This window comes from Euprymna scolopes, chromosome 26 (assembly GCF_053919585.1).
Source record: "Euprymna scolopes isolate OS-2025 chromosome 26, ASM5391958v1, whole genome shotgun sequence".
Lineage (NCBI taxonomy): Eukaryota > Metazoa > Mollusca > Cephalopoda > Sepiida > Sepiolidae > Euprymna > Euprymna scolopes.
This window is the reverse complement of record NC_136507.1, coordinates 16,787,095-16,808,693: the sequence shown is the minus strand read 5'-3', so window position 1 is coordinate 16,808,693 and position 21,599 is coordinate 16,787,095. Positions and strand designations below refer to the sequence as shown.

General features: G+C 33.5%; 1 protein-coding gene across 1 annotated transcript in view; it reads left to right on the top strand.

Annotated features, from left to right (window-relative positions):
- LOC145247929 (complement C3-like) overlaps positions 1 to 21,599 on the top strand; it is a 210,974-nt gene that overhangs the window by 23,961 nt on the left and 165,414 nt on the right. Inside the window, exons 6-8 of the mRNA XM_080109568.1 lie at positions 137 to 179; positions 5,559 to 5,646; positions 19,295 to 19,385. Of these exons, the coding sequence (XP_079965694.1) occupies positions 137 to 179; positions 5,559 to 5,646; positions 19,295 to 19,385 (222 nt within the window). The remainder of the gene's footprint in view (positions 1 to 136; positions 180 to 5,558; positions 5,647 to 19,294; positions 19,386 to 21,599) is intronic.

Below are 21,599 nucleotides of genomic sequence, written 5' to 3'. Positions count from 1 at the left end.
AATTCCCAAACCTCATATTGACCTAATAAAGCACTCTGCACATACAAAGATTTTCTAGTTAATTAATGAGAAATCTTTGAGAAATGCATTTCACAAATTTAAGCATTTATTTTTTTTTTTTATCTTTTTATTTCAGATGATGACAAGAACAAAAACAAAATTCGTTGTCCAAAAATACAGTAAGATTTTCTTCTATTTATTTATTTACTAGCATGGGTACCCGGCATTGCCCGGGTGTGAAGAGGTGGTATAGTAAAGCTATTGAGCAACCCTCCTCCAGCCGTAAAAAAAAAAAACAACTAAAATAATAGCAAGTGCCTGTGCTAGCACAAAAAAAAAAAAAAATTAGCCGAAGTAGCCAGGCTCGAACCTGTAACATGAAAAAGGAAAAGGAGGTGAAAAAAAAAAACAAACGTGTTAACCGACTCAGCCACGGTGCACTTGTGACATCACAGACCTTCAAAATGTGTTTTAAACATATGTTGAGACCGCGAGGTGTGAATGACTTGGCAAAAATGTCGACGCAAAAGCTGACCCCTCCTTGCAAAAACGGCTCAGTTGACAGTCAAAGAATTAATCTTTTTGGCCCATTTTTACATATTTGTCATCCACGAGATCGATCTTTCTAATGATACCAATTTTGTCAGTGTTCATTGCGTGTGTCAAATGTTTTTGGTAGACATACAAACATGCGCAGGCGCACACACATATTAACACACATTTTGCCTTTTACATAATAGATTACAAATGATTCGTCATTTATCAAGGCTAAAGGCCTCTCAAAAATGAGGGTCACTGATGAAAAACGATTAGATCAGACAATCAAAAATGACAAATGAAACCAACAAACTTTGATTACGATTTATGATAAGTATTTGTTGACTTCGGATTTGAAGACGGCAATGTTGTAATCTTGAAAGAAACTCTGTTCATGGAAATTCTACCTGACACTGGGCATGAGAAGAAAGAGAAAAGTTCTTGGTACATATTTATCAGTATACACCAAAATCTCTTGTCACTTCATGTCGGCAACATTTTTTCTTACTCTCTATCTTTACCTAAAACAAAATTCCATGAGCAAAGATTCTTTCCAAGAATTGCCAGTCTGTGGAACTCAGTACCACAGGGATACTTCCCAGTTGGCTACAACATAGTCGTTTTCAAGTTCAATGTAAGTAAATCCTTGTGAATAATTAATTACTATACAATTTTCACAATTACTGTTATCCTTGAGTGATATCTGTATCTTGATAATGATTTTCCTGTATAAATTTTTAAAAAAAGTCTTCCGGCAGGTTATGTAAGTGGCTGAAAGATGCTGAAGCAATTATACAATCAGCTGTCAGAAAACGACAAATCTATCTATCTATATATTATAAAAGTGAAAGTGTCTGTGTGTGTGTCTGTCTGTGTGTGTACATTTCCCTACACAATAACGCTATCAATTTTCGGTCTACAGACTCGAGATTTGACATAAGAGGTATTGAGATTTGGAAAAATCTTTTTGATTGGTTTTCGGCCAGAAATTTGGCGGTTAATGGGTCAAAGTTGAACGCTTTGACGTTTGAGAACTCTACCAAACTCCTCCGTTAATTTTGGGTCTAAACACTTGGAATTTTAGATATAGGTTGTTTGGACATGGATCAAATTTTTTAATTTCATTTGAGCCCAAAACAATAAATGTTAAGGTGTCAAAATTGGTGTCAAAGTTTTAAAAAATTTCCCTCTGCGGTCTCTACCAAATTACTCAGCCAATTTTTGGTCTAAATATTTGAAATTTGACATAAAGTGTACTCAGACATGCAGCAAGTTGTATTATTGTTTTTGGGCTACAGTTTCGCTGCCAAGAGGTCATGGTTGAAATAGTTGACCTTTGCAGACTTTACCAAACTCCTCCACCAATTTTGGGTCTAAACACTTGAAATTTTAGATGTAGGTTACTTGGACATGGGTTAAACATTTTAATTTGATTTAAGCCCAAAACAATAAATGTTAAGGGGTCAAAATTGAGGTAAAAGTTTTTAAAAATTTAACCTCTGCAGTCTCTACTAACTTTTCTCTTTTGTAGTTAAGGAAGACTATTATATAGAAAGGCATTACCATACATATGAAAACTTTTTAATATATACATATTCACATAAAGTTATGAACAGTACATAGGGCTAGAGCAAAGCTTCCTGAAAATCTAGTCTATATATATCTATAAAAGTGAAAATGTGTGTGTGTACATTTCCCTACTAAATAACTCTGTCAATTTTCAGTCTACAGACTCGAGATTTGACATAAGGGAAATTGAGATTTGGGAAAATCTTTTTAATCGGTTTTCGGCCAGAAATTTGGCTGTTATGGGGTCAAAGTTCAACGATTTGATCTTTGAAAACTCTACCAAACTCCTCCGCAATTTTTGGAGTCTAAACACTTGAAATTTAAGATAAAGGTTAACTGGACATGGCTCTAACTTTATAATTTGATTTGAGCCCAAAACAATAAATGCTAAGGGGTCATAATTGGGGTCAAATTTAAAAAAAAATTGACCTCTGCAGTATCTACCAAATTACTCAGCCAATTTTTGGTCTAAACATTTGAAATTTTACATAAAGTGTATTCAGACATAGAGCAAGCGTTTTAATAGTTTTTGCTGAAAATTTGGCTTCAAAGGGGTCAAAGTTCAAAAGATTTTACCTTTGCAGTTTCTAGCTAACTATTAAGCCAATTTTGGGTTTAAACATTTGAAATTTTACATAAAGGGTATTCAGACATGGAGCAAGCTTTTTAATCAGTTTTTGGGCGAAATTTGACTGGCAGGAAGTCAGAATTGAAAGAGTTGACCTTTGCAGACTCTACCAAACTCCTCCACCAATTTTGAGTCTAAATACTTGAAATTTTAGATGTAGGTTACTTGGACATGGATCAAACATTTTAATTCGATTTGAGCCCAAAACAACATATGTTAAGGGGACAAAATTGAGGTCAAAGTTTTAAAAACTTCAACCTCTGCAGTCTCTACCAACTTTTCTCTATGGTAGTTAAGGAAGCCTATTATATAGGGGCATTACCGTACATATTCACACTTTTTAATATATACATATGCGCATAAAGTTATGAACAGTGCATAGGGCCCGAGCAAAGCTGGGCAGAACTGCTATTATATCTATAAAAGTGAAAATGTCTGTGTGTGTGTGTGTTTGTGTACATTTCCCTACTAAATAACTCTATCAATTTTCGGTCTACTGACTCGAGATTTGACATAAGGAGTATTGAGATTTGGGAAAATCTTTTTAATCGTTTTTTGGCCAGAAATTTGGCTGTTATGGAGTCAAAGTTGAATGATTTGACTTTTGAAAACTCTACCAAACTCCTCCGCCAATTTTGAGTCTAAACACTTGAAATTTTAAATGTAGGTTACTTGGACATGGATCAAACTTTTTAATTTCATTTGAGCCGCAAAACGTAAATGTTAAGAGCTCAAAATTGGGTTCAAAGTTAAAAAAAAATTTCTGGTCTAAACATTTGAAATTTTCCATAAAGTGTATTTTGAGATAGGGCAAGCTTTTTAATCGGTTTGAGTCAAAAATTTGAGCTGTCAAGAGGTCAAAATTCAAAAGATTTGACCTTTGCAGTGTCTAGCAAACTACTCAGCCAATTTTGGGTCTGAACATTTGAAATTTATACATAATGTGTATTCAGACATGCGGCAAGCATTTTAATCAGTTTTTGGGTGAAAATTTGGCTGCCAAAAGGTCAAAGTTGAAAGTGTTGATCTTTGTAGATTCTTCCAAATTCCTCCACCAATTTTGGGTCTAAAGACTTGAAATTTTAGATGTAGGTAACTTGGACATGGGTAAAACTTTGTATTTTGATTTGAGACCAAAATAATAAATGTTAAGGGGTCAAAATTGGGGTCAAAGTTAAAAAAATTGACCTCTGTGGTTTCTATGAAATTACTCAGACAAATTTTGGTCTAAACATTTGAAATCTTACATAAAGTGTATTCACACGTAGGGCAAGTTATGAACAGTACATAGGGCCCGAGCAAAGCCGGGCTGAATTGCTAGTATATCTATAAAAGTGAAATTGTGTGTGTGTGTGTGTGTGTGTGTGTGTACATTTCCCTACCATAATATTCTGTCAATTTTCAGTCTACATATTCGAGATTTGACATAAAGGTTATTGAGATTTGGGAAAATCTATTTAATTGGTTTTCGGCCAGAAAATTCACTGTCAAAGTTCAACGATTTAACCTTTCAAAACTCCTCCGCCAATTTTAGATGTAGATTACTTGGACATGGATAAAACTTTTTCATTTGACTTGAGCCCATAACAATAAATTTTAAGGGTCAAAATTAAAGTCAAAGTTAAAAAAAATTTGACCTCTGTGGTCTTTATCAAATTACTCAGCCAATTTTTGATCTAAACATTTGAAATTTTACATAAAGTATATTCAGACATAGGACAAGCTTTTTAATTGGTTTTTGGCCGAAAATTTGGCTGTCAAGGCGTCAATGTTCAAAAGATTTGACCATTGCGGTCTCTAGCAAACTATTCAGCCAATTTTGGGTCTAAACATTTGAAATTTAACATAAAGGGTATTCAGACATGTAGTACTTTTTAATCAGTTTTTGGGCTGAAAATTTGCACAGTCATGAAACAGTTGACAAACAAATAAAAATCCAATGATCCCCCCCCCCCCAGTACCAATTTTTCAATTTTGATCCCTCAGCAACCCTTTTTTCCGGATGAAAACTGATTAAAATTTTTCCACATGCCTAAATATCCTATATACCAAATTTCAAGTTTGTAGATCATAATTTCGTTAAGTATATAGGTTGAGAGTTATCCTCACACCCACCCACACACACACACACACACACACACACACACACACACACACACACACACACATTCTCACTTTTATAGATATACTAGCAGTTTAGCTCAGTTTTACTCGGGCCCTATGTACTGTTCATAATGTTATGTGCATATGTATATATATATATTAAAAGTTTGACTCATGTCCAGGTAACCTACATCTAAAATTTCATGTGGTTAGACCCAAAATTGGCAGAGGAGTTTGGTAAAGTCTGCAAAGGTCAACTCCTTCAACTTTGACCTCTTGGCAGCCAAACTTTCGGCCAAAAACTGATTAAAAAGCTTGCTGCATGTCTGAATACCCTTTATGTAAAATTTCAAATGTTTAAATTCAAAATTAGCTGAATTGTCTGCTAGACACTGCAGAGGACAAATCTTTTTTTTATCTTTGACCCCAATTTTGACCCCTTAACATTTATTGTTTAGATTTTCCCAAATCTCAATACGCCTTATGTCAAATCTCAACTCTGCTGACTGAAAATTGACAGAGTAGTTTGGTAGGGAAATACACACGCACGCACGCACACACACACACACACACACACACACACACACACACACACACTTTTATAGATATATAGATTGATTATATATCACCTCTGATTGAGAACCAAAGTTGTAAACACATTTGTCATGGTAAGGAAATTATTTTTATTCAGAGTTTTTTGTTGCTGATTTTTTTTTTCCAGTGTTGCCAGTGTTTGAAGTGAAAATTCAGGTCAAGCCACAATTTATTGTAAGAAGTACACAAATCGTCACTGTGACGACCACAGCAAAGTAAGTTGACATATTGCTTCTTTTATTAAGAGACATTTCTCAAGCTTAAGTGATAGTAAAAATAATTTTAAAAGTGTTAAAATACGTGTGAAACCATAAATCTAAGTTTGAGGATGGTTGTCAATCAGATGCGGGTTAGCGTTTTTAATTATTATTATCTTTTAAGCTTTAAATCCATGACAAATTTCCCTCCAAATTGGCAGCCATAATAGAATTTACATTCTTGGACAAGTAAAAGTAACAATAAAAAATGCATAAATATTAAATCTAGTGCAAATAATATAGTACAATAATAACAAATGAAAATTGGCTAGTCAGAATCAAAGATGGATTTGAAAGCTTAAATACTATTTTGGTCTAACATAATTTGGTTATATCCAATACTTCAGTATGCAAAGTTAGCATGCTGGAAGTGGATTTGGTTTACCTAAATAGGAAATAGAAGTCATTAAGCATGAAATAAAAAATGAAACCATGTGGACCACTTCTTGTTTTATTATAAAACAAAAAAAAAAGTTATATTTTTCACATTTCTATAAAAAAAATTTTTCATATTTAATATTCATATAGAAATATTTTATTTAAAAAAAGTAATACATTATTTATGACAAAATTCTATTTATTCATTTTAAGAAACTTTTTTTATACAAATGTTTAAAATAATTTTTTTTTGTGATAACACAAAAAGTGTTAATAAAAAAACAACAACTTTCATACATTATTTATGACAAAATTCTATTTATTCATTTTAAGGAAAAATTTTTTTATACAAATGTTTAAAATAATTTTTTTTGTGATAACACAAAAAGTGTTAATAAAAAAACAACAACTTTCATACATTATTTATGACAAAATTCTGTGATAAAACTTAAATATTATTTCAAAAAAAGACACCATTTATAGAAATGTAAATAATAAAAATTCTCATTAGTTTTTTTTCTGTGATAACACAAGTGTTGAACCAAACAAACAAACAAACATAAAAACTATTTATAGAATTGTAAAAATGAAAGTTTATTATTTTTTATTGTTTTTTTTTTAATGAATTATTTCCAAAAAAGAAAGGGAAAAAAAGAAAGGAAAAAAGGAAGGAGAAAAAGAAAGCGGAAAAAAAGAAAGCGGAAAAAAAGAAAGAGGAAAAGAAAGAGTTTTTTTTTTTTTTTTTAATGAATTATTTCCATATGGTTTTATATTTCGTTTTATGTTTAATGACTTCCATTTTATATTTACGTAAACTTTGTGTACTGAATTTTAGGACATAACCCATAATTTTATATATTATTATGTACCGCCTTTGATGAAGAACAATAGTTGTAAACACATGAAACTGGTTTTGATTTAATAAGAATAAAGTGAGATGCAAGTAAGAAAAAAATTGCACGAATAAGTCAACAATCCTTCAGTGGCTATACTACGTTCATATAGAAAACAATGAGAAAACATGACTGTTAGTAAACTTCAAATGAAATTTAAAAAAAAGAAAAAGCAAGAACGATAACTCTTACTAAAAGAATGGGGATTATTCCTTTTAGCTGGTTATATAAAGAAAAGAATGAAAAAAGAATTTTAAGCTTGAAATTTGTGACAAAGTTCCATCCAAATTGGCGACCATGATAGAACCTGTATGAACTTAGGTCTATGGTTTCACACGTATCCATCTCTTTTTAAAATTCAGTAAAGATTGGTTTAAAAATTATCCAGGTAAATAGAAAAGTACAATTTTTTTTTGCATTTGGTAACAGTTATTTGCTGTCAATTTGTTTTGAACTTTCACCCCTTATTTTTTTGCGTTAACTATACTGCACAATCGCCTGAACAAGATATAGTCTTTATATATGCAGACATTTAAAGAATATTTAGTTATATTTGAAAAAAGCAAAATATTTGTAACTAGCTGTACAATGCCGACATTGCCCAAGAGTCAATTTTTACTTTGATTCTTTTTTTTTTTTTTTTTGTTTCTTTTCTTTTAATTTTGTCATACTTTATTATTATTTTGTTTTAAACCGTTTTATAAAATAGGATTTTGAAAATCTCATTCCATTATTCTGGTATCGTTTGGTCATTAAATAATTAATTGAACCAAATGTTTTTTTTTTTTATTAAGGTATATCTCTTGTAGTGTCACTTCTGGTTTCAGATAGTGTATTTTTTGTGATAGCAACGTCTTTGAAAAGTGGCAAAAACAGCACTAACAGTTAATGTACATGTAGTTAAATTGGCAAATGAAAAAGATGGATAAAAACATGAATGTTATGAATGGGTCACCAATTAGTAAGTGCTAACTCAACAATGGGAATTTTGGGAGTTATACGAGAAAACATGAATCAACAAACAAAATATATTTTTAACAACAATTTTACTAAGATGTAAAATATAGTTTGAAAGTTTGTTGAGAAGTTTTAAAGTTTTTAAATAAGAAATAGATAAAAGTATCAGAAATTTTATTTCAAAGTTATATCCTCTGTGTGCGTGTATGTGTCTGTGTGTCTGTGTGTTTACTTTCTAGCTGCTCACCAGAGATATAGCAGGAGGTTTAAAGAAATTTCAGCGTGGCGCATTCCAGTTTTCTAAGATGGACATTGTTGACATTGAGAATCATGTAGCAGATATCCTCCTGAAGAACCCTGATTTCAGTTGATGAAGCCACTGTCTTAAAAGCTTGGTTAATTTCACACAGGATTGTTACTGTTTGGTTACAGTTTTTAATGGTTGGAAAATATTTTGAATTCACACGTTCCTGTGAAAACTAACTTGATGAAAAAGCTAACTGAACAACGAGGATTTTGGGAGTGATATGAGAAAACATGAATCAACGAACAAAATATATTTTTAACAAAAATTTTACTAAGATGTAAAATTTACTTTGAAAGACCAAAGTTTGTTGAGAAGTTTTAAAGTTCTTGAATGAAAAAGTAGATAAAAGTGTCAGGAAGTTTGTTTCAAAGTTTCAGTGTGTGTGTGTGTGTGTGTGTGTGTGTGTGTGTGTGTGTGTGTGTGTGTGTGCATGCATGTGTGTGTATGCGTGTGTACATGTGTGTGTGTTTACCTTCTGGCTGTTCACCAGATACATAGTAAGAGGCTTAAAGAAATTTCAGTGTGCCGCATTCCAGTCTTCTAAGATGGACATTGTTGACATTGAGAATCATGTCGCAGATATCCTTCTGAAGAACTCTGATTTCAGTTGACGAAGCCACTGTCTTATAGGCTTGGTTAATTTCATACGGGATTGTTACTGTTTGGTTTCGGTTTTTATTGATTGAAAAATATTTTGAGTTCACACGTTCCTGTGAAAACTAACTTGATGAAGAGGGTGCATCTCAACAAAGCAGAGAAAGAAAAGTGGTAGCAATTAAAGCCATTTACGGTTATAGTCAGCTAACATACTTCCTAATTTCCAGCATAGTGCTATCAGAAGCAGTGACAAAGCAAATCAGTTCCTTCACTTTTATTGTTCTTCAATATTTCTATTGTGATTTCAATAATTTTATTTTTATACTTTCATAAACATATATTTATTATATCTATCCATCCATCCATCCATAGCCATGACCCCTGGAGATGCTTTTGTAGCGAGGACATTTTTTTTCAAGGTGAGGGTGCTGGCTCCACGCCCAACCTTCCCAAAAGGTACATACAGCACCTAGTCTTCCCAAATAGTCACCCATCTGGTACTTGCCAGGCTCAACGTTGCTTAACTTCAGTGATCTGGCAAGAACCAGTTTGTCAACGTGATTGTGCCATACTTATACTCATTATATATATTCAAATAAAAAAAACTTTTATCTTTTAAAATTAAAAAAATAAATTTTATTTTTATAATTTCATAAGATTACATTTCTTCTAGAATTTCAAATAGAATAAAGACATTTATTTCTTTAAATTTTGTTATTAAAAGTGCAAATAAAGACTAATTGTGTTATTTTTATATTTTTATGATTTTATATATTATTTTATTATTGGTCTCCCGACAAAAGGAGGATGGACCTGTAAATTCACCCTTGTCTGTTCGTCCGTTCGTCTGTTCGTCTGTCTGCACTTTTCTCAATAACTACATCTTGGAATTTTTGGAAATTTTGCACAAACATTAAACATGATATGAGTAAAAATGTAACGGAATGGATTTTCCGGGAAAACTCTAGTTGCCTGCCTAGGGGTGCCTTTCAGGTTAAAATGGCCAAAATTGACACTTTTGTGCTTATTAAAAAAAAATTGATGCTTTAGATTTTTATAAAACTTTCTGAAAAGTTGTACCTAACTGATTTCTATATAATTTTGTTTGTCTATACTTTGCGATAACTCTTGGGTGTGCCCCAGGGGCTCTTTTAGGGCTAATAAAAACACTCCATTTTTGGGACTATTTTACCATATTTATCTAAAATTTTCTGTGTACGTCTATTTAGCAGTTTTGCATGGTGCTGAACTCAAATTTAAATATGTGAAGGACTTGGGGACTTTTGGGGCTAAATGGGGGAGGGGTGGTGGACTTAGTTATTTCTTTTTTGCATGGTGCAGAACTCAAATTTACATATGTTAAAGCCTAAAACTGCACCGTTTGCTAATTTTCACTAGGATTTGACATCCTCTGGGAACTTTTGGAGCTAAATGGGGGGGGGGATGCTGAACTTAGTAATTTTTTTATGCCTCATTCACGGTACACTCACAGGGAACCATGCATGCTTCACTTGTTTTTTTTTTTGCTTTGTTTTTTTAATTATTTGAGACGAGGCTTCATAATTTGTATATTCATCTTTTTTTACTGACTTTTATTCTCAACACCAACTCATTCTCTGGCCTTCTTCAGATGAGATAGGAATGCTGAGTCTTGGAATTGTATCCCCAGTAATTACTGCCTTCCATAATTGTTGTTGTCTTACCATATTTTTGGTCACGTAATCCTCTGGTCTGCTTCGGTAGGATTGAAACTGCTATCTTCAGACAATGCTCATCTGGAACTGTAGAACTCATAGCCTTTATCCATTGCGTCATGGGTCCTAAAGACCAAAGGATGAGTTGCCCGAAATGTGGTGAAACAACAACTATTAAGATGAAGGTAACAGTCCATAAGAAGAATGACTGCACAAATGTATAATTTTGTTAATTTTTATTGTATACTTTTTTTAATAACGTCGTTTTTCTTATATTTTATTTCAATAAATCGCTTCACGATAGAAATACTGAAGAACAATAAAAGTGAAGGAACTGATTTGCCTTGTCACTGCATCCGGTAGCAGCTATGCTGGAAACTAGGAAATAGGTTAGCTGACTATAACCCCATTTGCTATTTAGCATTCGTCTGAATCACATCTTGATGTAAAAATCTGACACGAAATGAAAAGGAAAGAGTAAGCTGAACGAATAAATGCAGAAAAGGAGTATATTTTTATTCTCGTTTGTCTCAATCAATTTCTAATCTATTTTTAAAAATTATTGCATTCCAAAACTTTCAGTCTTTTAATGGATGAGGATTTGCTAAGAATTTTAAAGTCAATTTAAATTATTTTTTATTCGGTAGTTTAAATGCAGCAAAATTCCTTTCAAATTTAAACAGATCACAAAGTAATTCATTGTCTTTTTTTTTCCTTTTTCTTTTTTCAACTATCAGCAAAAGATTGAAATGACTGATCTGTTTATGAAGAAACAGAAATGGGCACTGTTTTACAATTTGTCACTGCAGAGGGAGACAACTATCTTTTACTAAGAGATTCGTTCATTTTTTTTTTCATCTCATAATTTTAGGACGCTCGATGCAACAATATTTTTTTATTAAATCAAAACATTAAAAAAAAAAAAGGAAAGCTGCAACGAATTTTTTTTAACGTAACAAAGTTGATAACTTTAATAATACACAATGTAGTCTGTACGCAACTATTAATAGAAAACCAACGAACCAACGATATTTTCATTCGATGAAAACATTTAAAAAAGAAGCTGCAACAACTTAATTTTTTTTCAAAAATAAAAAGTAAATGTTATGGTAAAGTTTTTTAAAAATAGTCTTCACTCTTAAAAAACACAAAGAATGAAACTCTTTAATAGAACAAGGATGAAACTTTTAAAGCTGCAACAAATTTTTATTTTTTATTTTCATTTTTTTACTGTAACAAAGCTTATAATATTAATAATACCAACATCTACTTTTTAACATTACAAAAAATTAAAATGCGACGATAGTTGTGGAGGAATTGCAAACGCAGCTGTAAAAGTTTCATAAAAATCTGTATATGTATGTATCCCTGACGAACCGAAAATATCATATTTCAAAAGTCCCATCGATTGATTAAGTAGTTTTACTTTTGTACAGAAAATCATTTTTAAGTAATTAATGGTAATTTGTAGGCATCTATATATATAAAAGGCAAAATGTGTGTATGTATGTATGTTCGCTTTTTGTGTATGTCTGCAAAAGGCTTTTTTCTGAAGCCTTCTCGGGGGGAGGGGGTCGCTCATTCTTAAAACCTTTTATATCACGTCTAAATGATAATATCTACGGCTTAAAAATGGGGGTCATGTGGGTATTTAATTTGCCCGACTTTTACCAGCTCGCCGCGTCTTTGAAAAGCGAATGATGGAGCGGGGAAAACAGTAACTGGCTTGCAGCGCAAAATTAGGTCACACCACTTCCTGTATATTTCACTTTATAATCCTTAACTGAACACACTTATCAGTTCCTCTCCCCTCGTGGCCGAGATGGTAAGGTGCCTGGCTTTTTTTTCCACCTTCATGTCAAGGTTTCGGGGTTCAATCCTACCTTCCTACAAAACTTTTTTTTTTCTTTTACACCTCCAAACGCCCAACCAACGTTTTTTTTTTTAACACACACACCTTCAAACACCCCGGGCAACGCCAGGTACCCCCCCCTAGTCTATATATATAAAAGCGAAAATGTGTGTTTGTGTGTGTGTGCATTTTCGTGTATATCTGCAAAAGGGTGTTTTCCTCGGTTTTCTTGGTGGGGTCGCTCCTTCTTAACACTTTTTATATCATGTCTAAATGATAATATCATCGACTTAATAACGGGGGTCGCCTGTATATTTAATTTGCCCGACTTTGAAAAGCTAAATATTCCACATTTTTCGATCGCCGCGTGTGGATTTGGTTTTTTCGTATAATTAAACGGAAAAAAAACTGCCCCGCAGTAAATAAAATACTGCCCCGCAGTGAAAGTTGACCTCATTAAGTTATCAAGTACGGGCACCTGCCAATTCTTAATACTTAAATAAATTCAAACATGATTTTTCTACTACTTCTTGCTGGGCGAGTGGTTAGCATCACATGTTTTTTTTTTTTCACACTTTATTTTCCAACTTCGTCTCAAGGCTTCGGGTTCGATCCTTCCTACTTACCTACCAAAACTTTTTTTTTAAACTCCCCCGCCCCCCCCCCCCCGACACAAACACCCGAGCAACGATTCTTTTGTTTTGATTTACCCAAAAACACACCTTCAAACACCCAGGCAATGCCGGGTAGCCCCGCTAGTTATAATATAAATCTCACAAGATGGAACTATTGTTGACTTATCTACCTTTGTTTTGGTTTCATAGTGGTATTCATGTTTGACTAGGTCCCTTTTCCACCACAAATAAATAAAAACAAAAAAATCAAACATGTGAAATAAACTTTGTTTACACAAAAATAACAAGTAAAAACGAATCATTTTTCAGTGTCAAAAAAATCTATATAAAAAAATCTATATAAAAGCCAAGTACGTCCAAGGATGGAATACTGCTGCCATATCTGGGCAGGAGCTGCTAAAAACAGCCTATCCTGCCTTGACAGAGTACAAAATAAACTTTGTGGCTTAGTGGGGGATGCCCTTTTCTCTACCCTGCAACCTCTCTCCCACAGAAGAGACATTGCGAGCCTATCCTTGTTTTATCGCTATTTCCATGGCAGGTTCTCATCTGAACTCCAATCTCTCGTCTCCCCTCACCAATCTTTCATGAAAAACACCCGTCTAGCTGAATCCACTGTGAAAAATTTCCCCCACTCTTTATCTGTGCCTAAATCAAAACGTGGATTCCATGAACAAAGCTTCTTTTTTAAAACTGCACCATGTAAAAAAAAAAAGTGTGTCTTGGTGGACAGTTCTTGTAAATGTGAAAGTTATTTAGACTGTTTGTTGATTTGACAGAAAAAAGCAGAGAATGTCCTTTGTTTTCTTAGTAAGAAAACAAAGGACATTCTCTGCTTATCTTTTCGGTGTGATATGAGAAAGGAAGAGGAAAGTAAATGTCTTTGTGTGCGGTTGAATATCTGCATTTGTGTGTGTGTGTGTGTGTGAATGTGTGTGTGTGTGTGTATATGTGTGTGTGTGAATGGGTGTGTGCATGTGTGTGTGTTTTGTCATGCTGGCGAGGAAAAGTAGCAACAACGACATTGGTAAGGGAAAAGAGGTAGAAAGTACATGTTTCTGTGCTTGGCTGAATGTCGGCATTATTCTCTATGTGCGTGCGTGCGAATAGGTGGGTTTCGTCATGCCTCTGAAATTTATTAATTTCGTTTTGCGCACGTAATTGGGTTTTTATTTATTTATTTGTTTTTTATTTTTTAAACAAGGAATAAATGCATTTTTTAAGTGTGTTTCACATCACAGTTTCTTTACATTGTTTTTAAAATGGCGGACAAGATAGTCCCTCTTCTGTTAATCATAAAATTTAATTTTCTTATTTCAAAATAAAACTACTTGATCAATTTATGTGATTTTTGGAATATGATAATTTCGTTCAGTCACAGATAAGCACATTGTACATATTTTTCTTTATTTTTTATTTTTTTAATATGAGGGAATTCTGAACAAGAACTGTACGTTCTGCTTTTCCATTATTGATTTGAAGGAATAATCTGGTTAATAGTAATGGAAAAAATATAATATGTAAGTCATATAAATCCGAGAAACACAGATATACATGAAGTATCTATATGTTAATACGATAGCGCATGTGTTATTTTTTGTGTCACACTTACATCCGGGTTGTTTAATTGTTATGTACTGCCATTTCTTGTCATAAATAATTTTATCAAGAATTCTTCATAAGTTTTGGTTTCGGTCTTGATTATAACTGATGGCACTCCAGTAATCTATTTTTTTTTATAAATAATTTTATCAAGAATTCTTCATAAGTTTTAATTTCGGTTTCGATTATAGCTGTAGGAACTCAAGTTTATATATATATATATATATATATATATATATATATATATATATATATATATATATATATATATTTATTTATTATTACATACGGGCCGGGGCAATATTTAGATATAACAATAAAATGCAATGAAATGCAAACACAGGGATATGGATGGGCATTTATGGATAGCAAACGCTTATCATAGGCAGATAAATCTTCTGCATTAGGGGTTCATAGGTCCCAGATTGGGTTCAATTTTCCTTTTTTATACAAAAAAGGTTTGAAACAAATAAAACAATTATTTTCTGTGAGACAGGCGGATACAAAATAAACACAAAAATCGAACACAATAAGATTTGCAAGAGATAACGAAACAAACACTTTCAAATCATATAAAACTAAATTTATTAATGATAAGAGGAAAGAAAGATTTAACAAAAACAAATATATTCAAAGCTAATGGGATTGGGGAATATTTTAACATACTAACTCAAAGAGAATCCTATAACAGAAAGACAAAAGGTATACGGCAGCAACCGGTCCACACGAGGAAAAGTCTGATCTCCAGCTCGACAGAGAAAGAAAGTAAAGTTTTTTTTTCCACTTACAGTTCAATTCTCTTGACAATTTGCAATTGCTACAGTTAATCCAAATAAAATCTCTTGTGAAGGAAGAAAGTTTCAATCACCAAATCCAGTCTTTCAACGCTGTGCGACAAATTTCAGTTCTGCGTGGGAGACATAAGTTCCAAACGATGACTTCGCAGATATTTTTGATTTGTTTCTTTTCTTTTTAAACATGCCTGTCGGAATCCGTTTTGGGTTATCCAAAATAGCTTTATCAAGGGATTAATTTAGATATCTTTTTTTTCTGCGTCTTTGCCAACTTCAGAAATGTGGCATCGCTTTGGTTATCCAGAAACACGTTTGGTCAAAACTACTCGCACACAAGAGAATTATTATTTTTTCTTTCTTTGTTTCGCCCTTTGATGAAATAGAATTGACGAAATCCTGTCCTTTCCTTATTCTGCTTCTTGGAGCAACGAGGTCACCATGTGCGCTGACCATGGGACAACCTGTCACTTGCCTTCATATTGGAGGAGGTGGGAGGTGTTTGGTGCTAACGTTTTTCAACTCCGAAATCCTGTTCTTTCCTTATTCTGCTTCTTGGAGCAACGAGGTCACCATGTGCGCTGACCATGGGACAACCTGTCACTTGCCTTCATATTGGAGGAGGTGGGAGGTGTTTGGTGCTAACGTTTTTCAACTCCCTCGTTCTCTGTTTCTTTTCTCTCCCCCACTCTCTTCCTTTCTCTCTCTCTGTGGTTGATGAAATCCGTAGTGTTTTTTTTTCCTTTGTTTCCGAGATCGGATCGCAGTGTAATAACTGTTCCACTGTCACACGTCACTCTCTCCGTCCTTGGCCAAGGAAAGAGAATCTCTCCAGACTGATTTTAACACTGGGTTTTGGTGGATCCCCATTCAGTTAGAACATGGCAATCAAATATCTACTATATATTACTAACAGAATAATAAAACAGTATTTGATGTCGAGGTGGCTGTTTGTAACAATATATATATATATATATATATATATTTTTTCATAAGTTTTTATTTTGGTTTCGATTCAAGCTAATGCACCTAAGTCATATAGATATATTTTTTATTTTTGAAATCACAACTTTATTATATATAAAAATCGATAGAACATTAACTCTATAATAATAAATAAGAAATCTGCAAAAATTAAAATATCATATTTAAGCATATTTTACGACTGAGTTTTGCTGGATGTTCGTGCTAGTTTAGATAAATATTTGTGCAATTTTAACAAAAACGCTACAATAATATGAGAGCATCTCCATTTACACTGAACATCTACAGAATGCCAACATCGATATATTACATATGAATGAGTCCCCTGTGGAATTTCCACAGGTCCCGCTAGTTATTATAATTTTGATTAAATTTGTCATGTAAACTCATGTGAACTGTAAAATCGCGTTTTTACACAAGACTGATCTCCCTTGGATTGTCGTGTTGATTCTTTCACGTATTTTGCGTCTTCTGTACATTTTCATGGGAAACCCTGATCAGTTGCGATGGAGATAAGCGAGAGACAAAGTTCGTATGTTTAGTGAATGATCATCTCTTATGAAATCCTGTCTTAGCAATTGATTACGTGTATTGGTTTGGACTAGCAATAACAACAGGCCAAGATCACAGTGTAGTATCTGGTCTGATGCTACACTTCACCTTTTCTGTCCTCAGTCAGTGGAGGAGGAATCCTTCATGTCTGAGACAATTTTTGTTTTTGTTCCTATCCAAAGCGCCCCTTTTTGGAGAGCTGGGTTTTCTCCACATTAAAAACTGACCTTGTGTCTGACTCTGTCCTCGTGGGGAGGCAAGTAAATAAGAACAACGTATCTGAAAATCCTCATTTTATTATCTTTTTTGGGCCCATTCTGTAATAGTGGCTGTGGGAAGGGGTAGGGGTAATCTTGGATATTGTATAAAGGGTGATTCAACACCACTGGTAACCGTTTCATGTGAAATAGTTGAACCTCTGAAACATGAGTTAAAATACAAGATTTATTGGTTTATCATGAAAATTGGCAGAATTAGTGTTTTAAAAACATAATGGAAAATGATTTGTAAGTCAAAAATGTTCAACTTTGAAATTTGAAACTTTCTCATACTCAAATCTTGTCCAACTTTTAGTATGACGTAGAGTAGACCCAACCTGACATCTTATAATATTAATCTCACCTGTCTGTTTAAATGTATGTATGTATGTATGTATGTATGTATATCTGCCTAAAACCTTTTCACAGAGACGACGGATTTTCAGGAGATTGGTATAATTTTGAAGCTCGACCCTTTGGACGACAAATATAAAAAAATTGGCTAAAAACATTAATTCCTTCACTCTCAACTGGGAATTTTTCTACAGGCAGGGGTCGCTTTTTTTGCCAATATTTTCGAAAGTCATCCCCTCGATTGACTAGCCTTAATTTAAACCTACGTCAGTTCCAGTTTGGTGATGGGCGCAACAGCAAGGATGTCATTTTTTTTTTCACATTTTTTTTCCTCTTTTGCACCTGCCTGCCTACTGCCACTTTTTTTTTGTTTGTTTTTGCTCAACACACACCTCCAAACACCCGGGTAACGCCGGGCACACAGGCTAGTAAACCCATGAAAGAAACATGTTGCAATTTTTTCATGGTTGGCATAGTTTGGTGTTATATTAACTAGCATATTAGTTATTGTATCGCCTCTGCTACAAATTTTAGTGGTCTCAGAAGATTGAATCTGAAAAGTGTGCAGGGGTGGTGGTGATGGTGCCGAGTGGGAGACTTCATTGGTTTTGTCACATTGATAGGGTGGATGGGATTTTTAGTATAGGAAGATGGAAGATAGGTGATGGGAATGGATTTGGGGTAGAGACTTGGCTAGTGATAGGTCAGTGTTAGGCCAATTTTTAAAAGCTGTCCAACACGTGCCAATATGTACAGAAGACAATAAACCAATGATGATGATGATGATGATGATGACGACGACGATATTTTTTTAAGGATTTGTTACTATGTGTTTATTCCTGGATTTTCTCTCACAGGTAGGTGGAGCTCGTCAGCCCTGGAATGTAAACCCTGATTTCAAACTTCCTCTTGTAACGTTGTTATCGCTTTCAAAATGGACAAATCATTATATATAAAGGTTCGCAAAAAAAAAAAAAAAAAAAATTTGACACAAACATTTTTGGGTGAAAGTAAAAGTTATTTTGTTCTGTTTCACACTAAAGTCGCCAACATATATTTCAAACACAACACAATATGTTCGGTCTTTTTTTTTTCTTTTCCTTTTCCGTTTTCTTTAATCTTAATGCCTATTTATGCATTTTATTCTGTGACGTCATGCTCACGCCAGTTTCCTAAATTGGTATTTTACCTCGCGGTACATACAACTCCTCAAAGTTGCTTAACTTCAGTGATCTGGTGAGAACCGGTGTGTCAATGTGGTTGTGCCATACTGTACATACTACATGGGTAACAGCTTGTCTTCAACATCACACTGCCCAGGTTAGCATCTAAAAAATGCATCACCCATGGTTGAGGCTGACCAACAGAGGCCTACCACCACTACTACTACTACTACTACTACTACTACTACTACTACTACTACTGTTGATTACCTGTGGATCCGCCATTGAAATACACTTTTTAACCTTGCCTTTTCTTTTCTTTTTTCTCGATCTGTTACATTTCCCTCTCTACACAAAAGAGACTTTAATAGACGTGCCCTCACTTGGTCGGTTAGGTCAGTCGGCTTTGTTTGAAATGAAATTTTCATTGCTAAATGTGCAAATAGAACAGATGCATCTTATTCTAAATCGACCTGATAGGCTCTTCCCTTGGTCGACAGTGGTAACGCTCTGCTGGTTAGTAATGAACAAAATCAGTATATATTCTCTTCTAATTCCATTTTGTTTTTTGTTTTCTTCTTCCATTGTAGGTATTTGTATGGAAAGCCTGTAAAGGGCAAAGTGAAATTGTGCTATAGCTATGGCCTTCTAGCGTTGTTGAAGAGAGAAATTTTCCAAGAGGTAAAATTTTATTTTTAATTTGAAGAATGCAAGTGACAACAGTCAAAAATGATGAATCGCAACAAAATGGCCATCCCAGTATTAAACACACACAGCTGACTTCACCAACGGCTGAAGTTCAACAGTTTCATGTGTGTGTGGGCTGTGTGGCTGACTATATCGTAATTCCAACTGGTATGGATCTTGACATGTGTGTTTCACTATCTCAGTTTAAGTCTAAAGTAACTCTTAAAATTCTACTTTATGCAAAAAAATAAATAAAATAAGAAAATAAAGATTTTTTTTTTAATTTCATTAATGAGTCATCTCTTATTAAGGCTAAAAAAAGACACTTGAAAATAAAAGTTGATAAGATTTTCTTTTATATCAGACAAAGGGAGATAATTCAAGTGTCTTAACTCAGAGATTAACAACAACAAAGAGGAGATCACTCTAAACAGACTTCCCCATATTTACTAACAAGGGGAGATAACTCAACTTCGCAATTGTATTTTGTCACTTGTACTGAGGATTGAACCTTCAACTTCCAGAAAAATGTAATTCATAGCTGAATTTTACCAAATTAAAGCACAAATAACACTCAAGATCAGAAGAGTAGTCCGAAAAATCCAAATAATACGAATGATCGATTCTCAACTCAGAAATTCATAAACATAATATCTTGATACTAGTTTATATTTAAGGCATAAAAATATATTGCTCCAGACAAGGGGAGATACTTCAATAGTGTTAACTTAAAGATTAACACAAATTTTGAACTCAGTTCATTCCACAAAAAACACATTCACTATATATATATATATATATATATATATATATATATATATATAAAAGTGAACGCGTCTGTGTGTGTACATTTCCTTACAAAATAACTCTGTCAATTTTAAGTCTAAAGACTCGAAATTTGATATATGGGGTACTGAGATTTGGAAAAATCTTTGTGATCGGTTTTTGGCCAGAAATTTGGCTGTTAAGGGGTCAAAGTTCAACGATTTGACCTTTGAGAACTCTACCAAACTCCTGACAATTTTGGGTCTAAACACTTGAAATTTTAGATATAGGTTCCTTGGACATGGATCTAACTCAATAACTTGATTGGAGCCCCAAACAATACATCTTAAGGAGTCATAATAGGGGTCAAAGTTTAAAAAAAATTGACTTCTGTGGTCTCTATCAAATTACTCAGTCACTTTCTGGTCTAAACATTTGAAATTTTACATAAAGGGTATTCAGAGATAGGGCAAACTTTTTAATCGGTTTGGGTCGAAAATTTTTAGTTACCAATATATCAATGGATGTATGTATGTATGTTTGCATGTCTGCCAAAAACTTTCGACAGAGGCGACGGATTTTGCCAAGATCAGTAGTATTTGGAACTTCAATCTTCTAGACGACAAATATCGAAAAATTGGCTAAAAACATTAATATCTTCACCTTCAACTGGGCACTTTTCTATGGAGAAGGGGGGGGGTCGCTTTATCGCCAATAATTTTTAAAGTCATCCTCTCCTTTCGATTGTCTAGTCTTAATTAAAACATAAATCATACAAGTTTTACACACCAGTACATCTAGAAAAGGAAGAGAAGAATTACTTTCCTTTTCTATAGTAAATTTACTATAGAAAAGGCCCTATAGAAAGAATTACTTTCCTTTTCTATAGTAAAATTTACTATAGAAAAGGAAAGTAATTCTTCCCTTCCTTTTCTAGATGTACTGGTGTGTAAAACACCTTCCGTTTTCTTGATTTGCATCTACCGTAAACCTACATTCACTGGTCTTTACACACGTTGGAACTCTTTTTGCTCCACCAAACAAAAATATAATCTTATCAACACCCTTATCCATAGAGCTTGTATGATATGTTCAGATAACAAATTAAATGATGAAGTCAAATTTATTACCAAAACTCTTTGCAATAATGGTTTTCCATTGCAAATCGTGGAATTTACAATGAAAAATAAAATTTCTAATTTTAATAAAATTAAACAGGCATCTGTCGACAAATGCCCCATCTACCTACGCCTACCTTGGCTAGGTAATATTAGTGAAAGATTTGCCAAGCAAATTTCTTCTGTCGTATAACAATGTTACTTTGCATCAAATATCCGTGTTGTTTTTTCTTATAAACCCATTTTGTCTTCAATTTGTAAAGACGTTCTTCCCCCCCACCATAACAATTCTATTATTTATTTATTTAAATGTAGCTGCGGTGTG